Here is a 17,682-nt window from a genome sequence, read left to right on the forward strand (position 1 = left end):
AATAATAATAATAATAATAATAATAATAATACAGTATTTTTATTCTGATAGTGTATAATTTGACTCTATATACTAGTGACATACTACTCGTATAGCAGCACATATGCGGTGTTAGACTTTTCGATTCAACATAGATAATGACATAAATATCAATAATAATATAGGTGTCTATGTTATTTGATCACTAATAATGTAAAATATGGATCCATATTAATGCATTAACATATTCAGAAACTTATTACGATTGTTTCATGTATGCCTGAAGATGACCTAAATAAGGGCCAAAACATGTAGCACTAACATCTGCGACAATAAACGAATGTTGATACTGTAATATCTAGTTCATCTCAGTTTCAATAATTTGTTGTGTTGACTGTCCCATTTATATATATTTTTTCTTGAATGACGCACAACAGGATGCAGACTACGAAAGTTATGTACACATACTGAGCTGGTGTCCAGAACAATGAGAAATCGCAGAAAGTGGCATGGGTTCAAATCCTGGTGCCCTCCTTTTGTTTGGTATCTCAAAGCTCATAAATTTAGATCAGAGAAAACTTGCAACAGAGGTGGTTTATTCTCAAACACTTATTCCAGAAATATTAAACACATTGATGAATATAGTGATGGTATTCAATCAACAACTGAAACGTGTATTAGTTCATTACTGCATAACGAATACAGTTGTAAACACAATTACCATTTAATCAGAAATAAATTTAGTATTGAGATATGCATTTCATTAAACACCAAGTCTTTTGAGCTGTGATATGTAACAGTTTTATCTCAATATAACAAGCCAAGAGGGAGATACAAAGCTGCTACAAGAAATGATCATTTCATTTTAGTTTTTAATATTACATCTCGATATGCAGAATGTGTATCTTCCCCCATTTCTAATGGAAGCACAGGAGCATTCTTCATGCTTACATATAACACTTTTGTGTGCTGCACACTGAAGAAGTGTATGCCCCAATTTTTGGTGCCAAATAGAGCAAGTACTGATAATTTCGCCATACTGTGACATGACGAAATAACTTAACAAGATATGTCATTTGTTGCTAGGCAGTGGCACAGTAAACACACAACAAGAGAATGACTGCTGGAAATGTGTTTTCTGTGCAGTACATGCTGAGACAATACAGTGTGTATGAATGAGAAATATGAGTAAATTAACTCTTGACTCTGAAGTTATTTGAGAGTCAGCAGTTTGGGGCGATGAGTAGCTGTGAGACAGTTGCCAGTCCGTAAGGTCATGAACACAGAAGCAAAGAAATATATGACTGCTGAAGACACAGAAAACGTGATGTGTGCTGCAATACAGTGATTTGTAGAGTGTGTAGATCTGTGAAACTTTTACTTTTACCCGTAGTTATAATTTATAAGAGTTCAGTGACTCCAATTAGCAATCCAAACCCCATGTCTAGTCACTAACATGTGAGAGTATTTTTAATGACTTATTGAGGGATGACAAGAAGTCCTTTAAATACTTTTAGATGTCATGAGGAAAATTCCTTAAGCATCTGGATACATTACCCATGAAGAAAGCAAATACAATTTTTGTGATGCAGCAGAGCAGTTAGCATTGAATTTGGAGTAAGAGATTTTTATCACCATTGTACATTTAGAAGTATATTTGTTTTTTCAAAAGAAAGTTGAAAGAAATTGCTCATTGAAAGAGATGGGTTTAACTCAACTTTGCAAATTTCAAACTCCTCTTTTTTTTCTTCCTCTCTTCAGATAGTGCTGTCATGCAACAACAGAACTGTTGGAAGTGGTATTTTCTATGTGTCTGCGTTGAAGCTATATGAGGAGTTGATTGTGCATTGTGAGTTAGTAGCCCATGTGGAGGCAGGTATGGTTACCTCTCCCATATCCCTGCTATTCATAGGAGGTGATAAAAAGGGAAACTAGTGCGTAGGGTTATAATTGGGCCATCCTATTCCCGGGGGATATAAATATGGGTACCTGGCCCTCCAGGTTGGGGGAGTCTTGAATCTGAGACAGTAAAATGTGGTCATAATGCTTGCAAGACTAGGACCCAAAAATGACTGTGCTGGTGAAGGCCAGCAGCAGTGTAAACGACAGACCTGTCCTCTCATCAGAGAAGACGCCCCACATCAATAAACCCATAACTATCTGACAGTAACAAAAATCTGGACTTGGCCACCAGATGAGTCTTGACATCAAAACAGACTGGTGACTGACTGTCTATCATAACATAACTATGATTTATGAGTTACTTTAGCTCGGGAGCTGCAGCTGAAAGGTATCAGCCACCGAGGACATGGGGTGTTGGGCACGGAAGCGGAGGACACTACATTATTTGAAGCTGCTACCAAGCAACATGACTGAGAACACTAGTCTGTGTCTGATCTGTGAAGTGTAGTCATGAACTGTAATAGTGTGCAATAAATTTGATTACTAATCCAAACTCCATCTATAGCTACTTGATCACATGACAACTGATGACAGAAGTGGGATTGGATTTATTGACTAATTGGGTTGGAGATCACGGCAGATACTTACATTGCCACACTACGAAGCTGGAACACAGCAGAAAGCATGATGGCTGAAATGAAAGGCAGTCAAGAATTAATTATGGCCAAGATTGGAGTTGAAATGAGAACAAATGAAAACCAACCAGAGGTCGAAATAAAAGTTGACCATGAGGAGGTTATATCTGAAATGAAAGCAGGCCATGAGGAAATGAAGGTCACGTTACAGACCTGTCCAGGAAAGATGGAGACAAATCAAGAAGACGTGGAGGTCGTAGAGGGGCTTCAGGAAGTCCCTAATGAAGAGGCCATAGTGGAGACTGTTGGAGCGCTGAAGGGAATATCTGTGGACCAGCAACCGGCCTTGAGATATTGGAACCCATGGAAAAGGCAGACTGAGGATGATGTTGTATGTGAAACCCCTAAAGGAAGGATGATCGAGAAGAGATGGCAGACTCAGCCGAAATGTAGGAATGGAATAAGGGACTGAGGCTTGGTACATCTCGGAATGTAGAAAAATATCAGCAAGGCCTTGAGACAGACTATAGAGCTGGAGATCATAAAGTGAGTAGTCTGGTCTCTCTTCAGGATTCGAAAAATGAGTGCCAAGGCATTGCAGAGGAGCCGGCCAAAGCCCAAGCAAAAGAAGGTACTACCCACAGCATAAGAGCCGGGCCTGTATGAGCGTCGGCCACCTCGGAAGTTTTGCCCACACTGACCAGAAGAAGAAAATGGCAGTACGTCTGTAGACTTCTCGGGACAAATAGCCTTAAGGAGGAAGTGATGTGGCATGTCTGCTGAAAGCCAGAAATGTGAAGCAGCAGAGACAGCCATTTTGAGGCAATAGCTCTGTAAATACATTTCCATGGCTACCATGTCACGTGACCACGGCCCCGGTTACACGCAACAGAAGAATGTGTCACATACGCTTCTGCAGTGATGTCTTGCAACAATAGAGGAATTGTGGGAACCGGTGTTTTCTGTAGGGTCCTTATGGAGGCTATAGCTGGAGAATTGAAACACAAGCCAGTCAGTCTGGAGATAGTCTGCACACAGACAGACCAATCCGAGTCTGAGACTGTTGTGAGACAGTTGCCACTGAAGGAGACGTGGGAGGTGGAGGAGCCCCCGTTGCATAACAACGCTGAGTTAGTTGGGATACGGTTACCAGCCAGTACGGATGTGAACATGGAAACTGAGAAAGCTATGTCGTTGGAAGACATTACCAGACAACCGGTGAGAATGCAGCAGGCTGAGAAGACTTAGTGTGTGCTCTAGTGAATTATAGAGTGTACAAATTACTGATAGTGCTATATGCACTTGTAGTTATGATTTGTAAGTGCTCACTAAATGAAATTAGCAATCGAAACTCCGTTTATAGTCACTTGACCATGTGACAGTATATATAGAATGTTAACTCCGAGAAGATCACAGCTTGAAAGGAAAGTCAAAGTTAAGGTGAAACCGTCCTTATGCTTAACTGAGTTCCAAACAGTGAAGATGAACGAGAGAGGTATATTCTTAGCCATAGAACCATTCTTACACACATGCCCTGAATGCTTATCCCAAGGGAAGGGCCCCCAGTACCCAATGGATAGGATGCTGGGTGACTCCATAGCAGTCTGAGTGCAGTGGGCATGGAGAAAATCTTCTGTCCCTGCCAGAAATCAAGCCCTCATCCCATGCCATAGCCAGCCTCTATAAGAAATAACATCTCCAACTCACTACAAGAAAAGTAATGCAGATTTCAGATTTTCCATTATATGGATTAACAGCCATTTTATATAAACCCTTGGCTACTGATATAGCTTCCTGTAATGATTTATGAGTTTGCCTCTTACATCTGTTGCAGTAATACACATATGTGTCAGTGATGCCTTATAATGACTTGCAGTAGACTGTTGATCTTCTTTCACCCTGTTACAACTTTCTATTTGATTATTTTATTGCTGTCCTCCTGGCCTATTGTCACTGAGCATGGTTGCTTTCTTTTGTTGGAAAGATACTTTTCTCTCTGTTTAATGACTAGTAGCATGATCAGAACACTGTACAGTCTATATTTTATTATAGGTTTTAACTTCACACAGGGTTCATAAGATTGGAGGTATGTTTACAAAAGAAGAGAGCAGCTCCACTAAAAATTTTAAATTTTCAGGAGAAGACATATTTTGTCAGTATTACACTTGGTCAAGCTTTCTTTTTCAGTAATGTTTTCATTTTTGTATCACCCTTACTTCCTCCTTCGAAATGTTTTTCATATGGACTATGTACTCATACATATACTCTAATTGTTCTTTCAGTTTCCTCTTGTGTTGGATATTTACTCGGTAGCGCTGGACTTTCATGCCACAGCTCACTTGATTTTTTCATCCACGTGATTCCTTATGATTAACTTAAAGTTCACTTCTTAGGTTCACACCTTACGATATCTGTGACAGTACAGAACCTCTCCTTCAACATGAACATCCATTATATTTACCCTAGTACTCTTCTTTCTCTTTCCCACACAAAGAATTGTGAACATAATACGTTGGCCCTGTGTTTAACTAATTAAACACTACACCATGAAGACGTATGGAGGGTAGATGTATAGATTCACATTTTCTTGAACTCTGTACTAGCTGGAGGTGAATGGTCAGCTTCACGCCCCGGCCGCTTTATCCCCGGGGAAAGAGCCCTTGGTACCCATTTGATAGGAAGTTGGGTGAAACACAGAGCCAGTCTGGGCGATGTGGAGAAAAGAAAATTCTTGACCTTACCAGAACTCGAACTCTGGACCCCTCGGTCATCCAGGCCGTAGCCCGTTGCTATACTGACTATGCTGTCCCAGATCCTGTGAACATAATATGTATATTCATTAAAGCTCCAGCCTTCAATTTTATGATTCATCCTTCAGACAGCTATTGTCATTGTAAACCTACATTGCAGTTATGAATCCGCTACGTCCTACAGAGCTGGTTTCAGCTACTGGTAAACACATTTCCTCAGCCTTGAACTAAACAGAAGCAGAGTGCTCCAAACAGCAGCATGTGGAGAAGAGAAAATTCTTGGCCTTACCAGAACTCGAACTCTGGACCCCTCGGTCATCCAGGCCGTAGCCCGTTGCTATACTGACTATGCTGTCCCAGATCCTGTGAACATAATATGTCTATTCATTAAAGCTCCAGCCTTCAATTTTATGATTTATCCTTCAGATAGCTATTGTCATTGTAAACCTACATTGCAGTTATGAATCCGCTATGTCCTACAGCGCTGGTTTCAACTACTGGTAAACACATTTCCTCAGCCTTGAACTAAACAGAAGCAGAGTGCTCCAAACAGCAGCATTTCTGACAGAGACAGTTTCTTTCAGACACACACATAATGAATAGGTCCATCGTTGTCTTCAGTAACACATTGTGCCATATAAAAATCAATGATCAAGGGCTCACATTTTATTTCATCAAAATATCAGTCTTTGCCTTTAAAGATATATTGCACTCCTTTAGTTAACTCTTAGTCACTCACCAACATTAAAACACCAGAAAAATTTCAGTGTACTCCAAACAAACTAAGGTGCATCTTAAAGTTATAATTTAACTTGAATTGACCAAGTGGGCTGTATACAGAAATGTAGGGGTAATATTAGAATGAGTAGTGCCAAGTTTTATAAAAGATTTCAGAATAGTAAACGTATAGCTCCATAATGTAATGGATTTGATCAACGCATTGCCAGGCAACAGCTCTGTAAATACGGTCCAACACACAACAATAGAGGAAGCTGTGTTTTCTGTAGATTTGACTAACCCGCCAATAGACTGGCTGGATAGCGATCACGTGATATGTGTTTACTGTAGGTCCATGTCTCTTTGGCAGCGGTATAAGTAAGAGTGACAGAATTCGTTCTGGGCAGTCAGTTTTAAGCTGGAGGAATGAGTCCAGAAAATTTTTAATTCCGAGGTTCCCGAGTGATTGAAGACGAAATAGCGAGAAGACTTCATAGTGACTTGAAGTGCTAATTTCTGTGTTGAGATCCATTGCTAGGAGATGACTAATGGAAACTGAGAATCCTAATGCATGTGCAATGGTGGACTGGAAACTGTGTAAATATCAATAGCGCTATAATTACGTGTAATTACTGGTGGTGTGTATCAGGAGTTCATCCCATTCATCCAATCCAGAACCCACGTTAGTAGACACCAATACACGTGACAATATGTTTATTATTATTATTATTAAGTGAACACAATGCTGGTATAAACACACCATGCATTTGCATGTACTACATGTTTCGGTGTATTGCGGACATCATCATGTATTTAGAGCTTTTACAATTACCCTTCTCTCTGTTAGCTATACCTCCCTACACTGGCCCATGTTTACACATTGGGAGTTCATTATACAGGTATGGTGTTTATACATATTGTCATGTGTTGGGTGTATAATGAGACAAATAACTTCACACCTTATTGGATATAGCAAATTTTATTCCACACTTGCTCATACAATCGCACCATTTACAATCTCAATTTTACTGCCATTGGCAGTATCACAAATACTGGACTGCAATTAACTGGTGACTGATTCTCTGGCTAGCTCATAACTCGTAACTGCTGCCTTAAGAACTGTCTTTGGGTGCTGATACACTTTAACTGTCTTTGGCGGCTGTGTAGTTCCCTTATAAACCCTCAGCCTGACAACGGGAAAACAATTACGTAATAGGCACCACTGTTGTCTGACACCGTGTTTGCCTGTTACGTAATGGGTACCGCTGTTATTACCGTCGTCTCTAGCAACCACTGTTTACCCGCTTTGCATAGCGACCAGCGTGCTGGGACTTGGCTCACTTCGGCTCCGCTTGGCACGTCACAGCTGGCGGGGAGGGAGGGGCATCATCCATAGCGCAACACGTCACAATATAATGCCTTTATGTTATAAAATGAATTGAACATGAAATATTGACATTTAGATTTTTAAAAATATGAAAATATTCTATTTGGCATAAAAATTGAGTTACATGAATAATGATATATATATTCTCATTTTGCATTATGTTATCATGTATCTTTTGCTTTGTGTTGTCAGATTTTTAGATAGTGTTCGCCAGTATGTGGAACAACCTGCCACTTGGAATATAACGCATTGTAATGACCAAAGACCACGATACAGAATAACAGCAGTTTCCTCATTTATAATTTAAAATGTTAAAGCACCTGATCATGACTTTATAGGTTGAAACATGTAGTGAATAACTTTTACTAACTTAAAATCTATATTACATATAACTTTTAGTAAGTTTTATAGAAGTGCTGCACTTGAGACCATGAAACCATTTGATGCTTAATGAAGTGCAGTAGTGTGCCACAATATAATATTGTGCATTCTTGTTTTAGTGGGGTTCTTCCTGTGATCTCATGTTGATGTTGTGGTTATATGTTAGCCCATGGGCATGTGGTGTGTTGTTTTGGTGTTCTTTTCTTTTCTTCCCATGGCCTGCTCTTATGTAGAGTAATATTTACATTTAAATCCCTTTACAAGTGAGAGCACAGAGAGATCCTTGTTTATGTATAACTTGCTGATGAACTGCGTAATTTTCACATATTGTGGTTTTCATTGGTGCTGCTCTTTTATGTATGATGCAGAACATGATCAATATTATATTACTGCTTTATTGTCTCTCCATCCCTTGCCTGGGTGCACAATATGTTGTGATGGTGATGTGGTCAATGTCTGGGCTGTTAGTGGCCCAGTACTGAACTGATGGTAGCACCCCAGACACTGACCACATAACCAGCACAACACACCACACATCACGGATAGGGATGGACAGACAGTGAAGCAATAATACAGGATGTCTGAGAATGAGCACCCACATTTTAAACATTTTTAATGATAAAAAAAACAGAACCAGGAAAGTACGGTTTTCACTACATGACAGCAGAACTATCGAAATGTCATGTACAATGTTTGTTCTACGGAGGATGCATTACTGTGTGGATGAGTGTTCATATGCATTGCTTTCAGCAACAGCTGTATTCCAGTGGGCAGGTGCTTTGAGAATGGCATTGGATCATCAGAAAGTTGTGTGTGTGTGTGTGTGTATGTATAGCAGAATAAAAACCTGTTACCTCTGTGCAAGGGAAATTCAGAGCTATGCATGGAGCACCTCCTTTTCATAAAGCATTCTGAGATGGCTGGAGCAGTTCAAGGCAGCCAGAAGTGTGATGAAACAGACATGTCCCAGACAGCAATCCACTTCACCACATGATACTGAAACCATATGGCAAGCTTTTGTTCGAAGTGTGAGAAAATCTGTGTGAAGAGCAAACCAAGGACTCAGCATCCCTTGATCCATGATGCATGATGTATTACACAGACTATTAATGGTTTGTTCCATACAAACCCTAAGTTATGCAACAAAAACAAAAATGATTAAAATGTGTGCACTATTTGCCAGATATTTGGTATAATATGGATCATGTTCTGCATGAAATTTACATAGGAAAATCAACACCGACAGAATCAAGAATATCCAAAAATCACCCAATCCATCACAAATGTATGCATAAACACAGAATTCTTTACAGACTTGGTTATAAAGAAATTTAAATGCAAATAATGCTGCTAGATTACAAAAGGTTAATCATCTCCTGCCAATGTGACTGTTGTTATATAACAACACAGCACAGCATGAACAACAGAACAACAGTAAAGGGACCTATTCGTCAAATGATGGAGGCACGAAGTTGTAGACACGCAACCTCCTTGAAAGAGAGGCAATATAAAGGACACGAGCCAAATTGGTCCTAAAAAATTGTAACAAAATCTATTTTAAACCACACTTATAAATAAACTAATTGTAGTAATTTATAAATATGTAATGTATTCATGCATGTCACTGTAGTTGTCAAAGGATCAGATTTTATTCAGTGTATTGTGATGATATTGTATGTATATTTTTATATTGACCAAGCACATTGTAATAGTAGTTTCTGCCCATATTGATATGATTCTGAAAATGGTCTCTAAGACCGAAACATTTCAAAGATAAAAGATTAGAAAGGAAATAAAAAACATTTTATCAGTCACACTGGATGAAGTTGGTTAACCTTTTGTAATATTGCTAGTGTGACAGACCAGGATGCACCAAATCAAATGTTGCTAGAAATGAATATAAATATACTAAGGAGCTCCTCTTTAACACACATACCTTTGATGATGGCCCTATAGGGCCAAAACATGTAAGGCATACTTTATCCTGTAGGTAAATGTACATCACTTGATTATGATTGTTTATGGTCGAAATGTGTAGTGGTAAGAAATGGGGGAAAAAAAAAAACAAAAACAAAAACAAAACAAAAAAACTAAGGTTTCATAATGTAATTTCATGTGATGGCTTATCTTATGATATATTGACTACTAATAGTTTGAAAAATACAGAGTTACATTTTTATTTACCAAATTCTGCAGCAGAATTACTCCCCAAGTAAATTTTATGTCCATCAGATAGTTTAATTTTAATTTAAACTTTTATATGTAATTGTTAAATAGTTTAATATAGATTGTAATGTTGAGGATAATCCAGAGATACCAGATCTTAGGAGTAATTTTTCTCTGCTTTCTTCCTGCTCTGCATCTGTTTGTTCATGCACATGCCATGATACATACAACCGTGTGTGTGTGTGTTTTTAATACGAGGGCTATTTGGAAAGTAACTTCTGGTGAGCTGTGAACAAAACAAGCAATGAGAAAGAAAATGTTATACAAAAGATATGTACATACTAAATAAACTTCTGAACATAGTCATTGCTGGAATTGAGGCACTTATCTTGTTGGGGAATAAGTTTTTGTGTGCCTGTATCAAAGAAGAATGTCCCCTGTGAGCTCAGCCACATTTTGACACCTTCCATCATCTCATTATTGCTGAAATGCTGTGATTTCAACCAGTTCTTCAGGTAGGTAAACAGATGGTGTTCACTCAGAGCGAGATCAGGGCTGTAAGGAGGGTGGTCAAGCAACCCCCAGTTGAAATGCTCCAACAGTGCTCAAGTGTGAGCAGCTGTATGTGGACGCACATTATCATGGATGAGCACTACACTGGATGTCAGCAATCCATGCCTTTTGTTTTGAATCGCCCTACGCAGTTTTTTTAGTGTCTCAAAATACATTTTTAAGTTATTGTAATCCCTCGTTGCATGAATTCCACCATCAGCACTCCTTTCCTGTCCCAGAAGGCAGTGGCCATGAGCTTTCTGGCAGGCAGACATTTGTTTAAAATTTTCCTGCTTGTTTGGTGAATGTGTGTGTGCATCCACTTCTTTGGTTTCATCACCTGTTACTTGTATGGTGTGAATGAAAAATTCATTGCCATCATTGTGTTATCGATCTAAGAAGTCAAAGCTGAAGCCATTCTCTGTGTTTTATGTGCACCTGCTAATATTTCCTGAACCCTTCTTGCACAGAACTTGTGATAGCCTAGCCTAACTTTGATAATCTTATAGAGAAGAGTCATTTAAATTTGTGGAATTTCACACAAAAGTTAGTTCACGAATTGTGAAGCTCCCTCTTTCACAGATGATTTTGTCAACACTTTGAATAAGATCATCACTCACCAGAGATGACTGACATCTTCTCTCTTCATTTTGCACATTTGTCTGTCTGCCCATTTGAACATTCTACACCATTGTTTGTACAGTTCCTTCACTTATTACACTTACTTTGACCATAATCCGCGCCTAATTCATGACAGATTTCCATAGCACTCATGTTTTTAGTGTGAAGAAAGTGCATAACAGCAAGAATTATGCAGCTGGTGGGATTGCCAATTGCAGGACATATCATAGCTCACTCTTCAGAGAGAAGGCAAACATTAGGTGACCAGTTATGTGGTGGTTTACAAGGCTATGAGTCATGTGACGCTACCTCGCATGTGTGAGCTCTCCCCCGACTCCTACATTAGTTGTCTAAAATAAATAGAAGTTACTTTCAAAATAGCTCTCATATATTTTCATTAAATTAATAATAGAAGCAGCTTTCAAACTGTTTATAAAATATGTTATCACACACTGACCCTCCTTTTTTCTCCTGTCCTCATATGTTACTCTCTGTATTAATGAGACTGCATATATGATATTGACTTTTCTTTTCAGTTTGGCATTCTCCGTCACAATTTTCTGCTCAGAAGCCTTTATTGCCATACTTATATTGTTGTTAAGAAGGTCAAAAGTGGTTGGTGGCGAACTTGGCGGTCCAAAATATTTTAAGTATATTACATCTCTAGTGCTAATATTTCTATGGTTGATGTATTTACTCATGGCCACTTTGGAAGCATATGATGTAATTGAGGGCTTCTAGGCTCCACTTCAGTATGATCATGCTATGAAGTAAGATACATCTTAGTGTTTCAAAAGTTGCAGCTATAGAAGGTAACAAATTTGCCATCTGAAGATGGCTCATTTATTCAGTTTTGAAGCAACTGTATTATGACATCAGCCTTCTGCTGCTTACTGCCCAGCCAGTTATATCTGGTGGCATCCACATTATGGGATCAACCACGGGGATAATGACATCCACACTATCATAAGAGCAAGGGCTCAGATATGAGGTGTAGCTCTCAGCAAGATAGACATTTTGGATAGTGTGTAATTTGGCAAGTGCCTAATTTATAAAATTTGATTGTTCTATTTGACAGTGTTTGAAGTATTAGTTATTGTGCATGTACAATGGAACTATGCCAGGACAGTAAAATTGATATGGGTAGTGCATTGGTCACAATGAGTATAGTGAAACAGGAACTGGAAAATCCACCTATCTTATTTAACTGAATTCTGAAGAAGGAAGAGAAAATGAAGAGAGCTGAAGACCATTTTTAATTACATTGATGTAATATTATATATATATGTGTAGGTGCAGGAATTGACAGCTGGCCTGTATTCCATTTTATTATTAGACATGTTGCAGTTCTTGAGAATAGCATATTTTACAGGTTTTATAATGCAGACCTTCCATTTTATTATAATGCCAGTATTTTATGAGAAAGACATATTTGATGTGTTCAGAATGAAAGTCAAGCCATTTATACAGACAAGTATTTCTAAATTTAAGGCAACGAATATAATTAATCAGCACAGTTTGTGTAATGGTTTGACTTGAAAGTTATGGATTCAAAATAGGAACATAAGTAGATATGCTATTTTTATTGGACTGTATTCAATTGTCTTTGTATTTTCAGCCAGTTAATTGCCTTTGTTTTGTACAGCTGAAAAGAAAATATCAGAATGTTAACTAGTCTTGGCTGACTGGGTGCTAAGTCTGATGATCTGTCTTGAAAGAGAAAGACTTATAATATTTCTTAAATGTTATTAAGTAACAGAAATGTATACATGGGGTACATGACTTGAATTTTTGGCAAAGTTTTGCTTGATGGTGAGTTATAACATGTGAGACTGAAAGATTCCACTTTCATATTTAACTGTATTCATTACACATTTGAGACTCCTATGCCATTCAGGAATGAAGTATATGATAGGAAGGTGCCTCTTCTTTGAAAAGCATGTCAACATGAAAGCAGTAAAGGGAGACTTCCTCTCTGCTTTCCATATGTTATTAATTTGTCATTTATAGGGTAATTCATTTTAGAACCTTAATTCAAGGGAGTGAATATGCTTATGTTAGTTTCATTTCACTAGTACAGCTTCTGTTTTCTTCATGCTTTCAACTACAGTGTTTGTTAATTAGAATTACAGAAAAACACATATCCCTTATTTCTGGCTCAGTGCCCTGGTGGAACCAAATTGTCATAGCTTTAATTAGCCATTCTTTTCTACAAACATGTTTGCTAGACTTTCATCCTCAGTTCTAGCATCAGGACTGGAACATACAGTACACTGGTGATGGGAAACTTTTGACTTCTAACACATTTGCCGATATACCTCATTGTGTACCATCATGCATACAGCTGAGAAACGGTCTGGCCCTAAGATAGTGATTGGAGTTTTCTGAAGTGTTTCGTTACCACACTGAACAATAATTCATGTTAAAGTATATACCTTGACATATCTTAACTTCTCTATCTCTGTTGTCTCACATAAACTGTAAAGGAATTTGTAACTGAATAATTTGTCTGTCATTCTGAAAGTATGTTTCACTTGAAGGTGTTGTCTTCTGTAAATTATGTAAATAAGTTGACTCAGTCCATGCCTTTTTATTCATAAATATGACATATTTAAAAATGTTATAATTTTTGTCTTCAAATTTAATGCATGGTTATACATAAGAGAACTAAAATTAAATTTATTGGAGACAAAATTACATTTCTATAATAAAATGTTATGTCCTTTGCCACATCTATCTTCACTATTTCATCATATCATTACGATATGAAAATATATATAATTTATGGAAGCATGTTGGTCAGTAATAGAACTAGTTCATAATGGCAGTTTGTAATAAAAAACAAAAGAACATATTTTGATTATATACAGGCTTTGAGATAAAATAACTATCTGCTACCTTAGTCCATAAATTTTGTATTACAAGACTGTGTCGTTGCAGTCCTGACAGATTTATGTGGGGAGCTGAAGCTTGTACACCAATTAGTCTTTCGAGGTTCCAGGTTCAAGTCTTAGTTTGTACGTTGATATTGCATGATTTCCAGTGTGCATGTGTGTGTGCATTGTGTGTGTGTGTCATAGAGTGGATTGTGATGGCTGAAGAGTATTATATATCCACTTAAACAAGTGTAATCTGAACATTTTAATCTTTTTCACTATTGACTGCAGTCATATTCCTGTTATGATTCTCTCAGGACTCTTACTTCATGTCCTGATGTCTACTCTTATCTCTATGTTCTAGTCAAATAAATCACTGTTTCTCTATCCACTATCATGTATAAAGCAATTCATTTCTTTTAAATACTACAAACTGGCCGATTAATTTAATCACATGGTGATATCCATTATCCACATTCATATATTATATACTAGATATATTTTTGAAATACTACTAAATGGACGAATCTGTTTCCTCACAGCATATACAGCAATTATTCTTAATCCCAAAATTACAGTGACCATTGTTCCATATCTTCTGTAATAAATGTTAGAAAACTGGTTAATGTTTAACTGACATCAAAAACATTTTAAAGTATTTATTGATACTTCATTTGCCAGGAATCTGTTAATTATTTTCTTGTGATATTCTTCATTTTAATTTATTGAATTATTGATTGCCATAGGAAGAGTGAGTTTAATAATATAAAGAAACCATAGTTGGAAAATAAATGAGATGGAAAGATCTCTTTGTATATGATTTTTTTACTGTAAAAATTAAGTCCATTTTGCAATGTTATTGGCAGCTTTATAGTTTGATGTTGACTTAATTTAACTGAACTTTATTTCCTAAATGTACTTATGTTTGTTTCAAGTATACAGTGAAGTTTCAGTATAATTCCTTGTCCTGTAAAACTTAGGTAAAATATTTACTCCTTTTTGTGTGTATATGCAGCTATATTTCTAAAACCTTACATCCACTGTTTTAAAATGGAGAGTGACTTAAATGTTAAATATGCATCAGATGGAGGTACAGAAAACTTATGTACCAAATAATGAATTCACTTATGAAATCCATAAAATACAGAAGGTTTCTGGGTTTGATTTTAACATTTGTTATGACTACTGCATACTGCTGGATTATAATATATTAATGCACTGAATACTGTATGGTATTTGCAGTGATCACTCTTTAAAGTTATCATGTCATAACAATTAAGGGTATGCAACTATGCAATTCAAAATAACTCATATATTTTCAACACAAAATTATCATCACAGAAAGCATATATGACTTAACATTTAACACAAATCAATAAATATTCCAGTAGAACTTATGGGAATGTTATGTATCCAATTCATTGGAAAAATATTGATATCTGACTGAAATTTATTTTTGGTCCATTTTTTCCTAGCATTTTGGTAACCAGTCATTCTCAGCAGATTTTTCTGGAGAGAGTATGTGCAATACATAGAGTGCTAATTATAATATATCCATTACAAATTAAAAGATTTTTTCTGTAATCTTTTGTACTCTGGAAATAGTGAACCACTAGGCTTAAAATATTTTGGGATCCTGTTATAATTGATCTGATACCGTCATCCTCTGTACCAATTTATATTAGTTTAAAGAGACTGGGATTGCAGTTTGGAATATTAATAAGCTTACTGGAAGTCTGTTAAAAATATACATCAATAAATATTTTGTTAAGAGCAACTTAATGGGGGGAAAAAATTCTTTTGGATGAATGTCAGTACTGATTTACCACTGCCAGGCAAAACCTGTTCTTGGCAGACTAAATCATTTACAATGTTTGTTATATGCCATGCTTGTTTGTGCAAGGAATATTTGATCTGTAAATGATTGTACATGTGTACATAATGTAAAAACTTAAAGAAAATGTATTATTGTAGCTATTTATGATATAAATATGTCAAATTATTGGTGATGATTCATAAAAAATGTTATGTAAAACTGCATGTTCTGTTCACATCACATAAGGTAAGAAATATGGTGAGTATGAATCAAGGAATAGACTGTTGTGAGGTCCATGTCATATTAGATTTTTAAATTTGTCTACATTTGATTCTTATGAACCAGTCTTGTAGACATAATAAAGTTCTTCCAGAAAATGCTGAGTTGGGTTTGAAATATAATCTATAGTATGAAAGGCAGTCTTTTTGTGTACAACTATGAAAGAATGTGAGAAGTATCTCTGATGAACCTCAATGTGCTCCTTGGTACACCAAGAAAAATAATGCACAATTAACAGAAATCATAAATAACCTTCTGTAATGTGGCGCCGTGTAGATCTTGTGTGAACCGAAGATGGAGATGATACCTTCCTCCAAAACGTCAGTTCACACAAGATCTTCATGGCGCCACATCTCAGAAGATGGCATTCTTCATAGTCACTGCCGTGAAAACCTCAGATCTTACATAAATAATCTAAATTCGCTACTGCAGTCAATAAACTGAATATACAGTGCGTACAATCAAGTGTGCGCCGCGGCTGCAATTTGCCGTGAGTCATACCACCGCAGAACGGATGCAGTCGCGGGGAGGAGTTGCAACGGCAAATTGCAGCCGCGGCACGCACTTGATTGTACGCACTGTATATTCAAACTTCCAGCTAAATCAGTAAACACAGAAAAAGCTTAATTCTAAATTCAGAATAATAATAATGTTGGATGAATATGCATGAATGCAAACTAGTGATGGCCTCATTGGAAGAAAATTTAGTGACAATGAATGTAAAACATGGCACAAAATTAGTGGAGATAACCCATGGGTCACATTTAAAGACAGACGCCCCCAAAAGAAGAAAAAACTGTGTTCTAGTGTGTTTTATTTTCTTAGCCTTATATTTATCATTATGAATTCATATGTTAAATTACAGAAACAAAAGCACATCAGTAATATACTGGATATTGTAACGTGGATGGACACAGCATTGCTAGGTAACTGACAGTTAAGCAACTTGCGACCGAAAACACACAAGGCGACAATGGGAGTGTGGCGTTTTCTATGCAGTCGGCCCCATGACCGTTGCTATGCGATGGCTCAGTAAACACATTCCAACAATAGAGGCTGTTTTCTGCGTGGTCAGCACAGAGGCTGTATATCGACAGCTAGAGACAGAACGGGGTAGAGTCTTTGAGAGTGTTAAGAGTGTGTTTAAGTAACAGTAGGAGTGATAGCAATGGGAAGTTCGTAGAAGACCTGTGAAGATTTAAAGTGTGATTGGAAGACTTTGATTATTTTTTTTATTGCTAGTGGGTTGGGACTAAGTCCCTTGTACTGCAGCCACTTCCTGCCTATTGTACCAGCTCCAGATGATAGGTATGGGTGATTGTGGATCAATTGGTGGAATGAAGATTAGCAGGGGAAACCGAAGTACTCGGAGAAAACCTGCCCCAGCACCACTTTGTCCACCACAAATCCCACTTGACTAGAACCGGGATAGAACCCGGGCCGCCACGGTGGGAAGCCAGCGACTAACTGCTTCAGCTATGGCGCGGCCCCTTAGAGTGATTTGAAGCGCTAGTTTCTGTATTGATATCATTACCAAGAGAGGACTAGTGTGCGTGTAACAGTGGATTATGAGGTTATGTAAATCAGCGATAGGGCTTTAATTAAGTGTAATTAAGAGAGA

At 37.3% G+C, this 17,682-nt stretch overlaps 1 protein-coding gene across 5 annotated transcripts in view; it reads left to right on the plus strand.

The window, feature by feature from the left end:
* The window catches only part of LOC111873277 (sodium/calcium exchanger 3), a 285,375-nt gene extending 269,214 nt beyond the window's left edge, over positions 1–16,161 (plus strand). For all 5 annotated transcript variants that reach the window (XM_023867850.2, XM_023867852.2, XM_023867853.2 and 2 more), the window contains one exon: positions 11,627–16,161. In XM_023867850.2, coding sequence (XP_023723618.1) covers positions 11,627–11,831 — 205 coding nt within the window. In that variant the 3' untranslated portion in view covers positions 11,832–16,161. The remainder of the gene's footprint in view (positions 1–11,626) is intronic.
* Positions 16,162–17,682: the final 1,521 nt, after the last annotated feature.

Source organism: Cryptotermes secundus, unplaced genomic scaffold (genome assembly GCF_002891405.2).
Source record: "Cryptotermes secundus unplaced genomic scaffold, Csec_1.0 scaffold131, whole genome shotgun sequence".
Lineage (NCBI taxonomy): Eukaryota > Metazoa > Arthropoda > Insecta > Blattodea > Kalotermitidae > Cryptotermes > Cryptotermes secundus.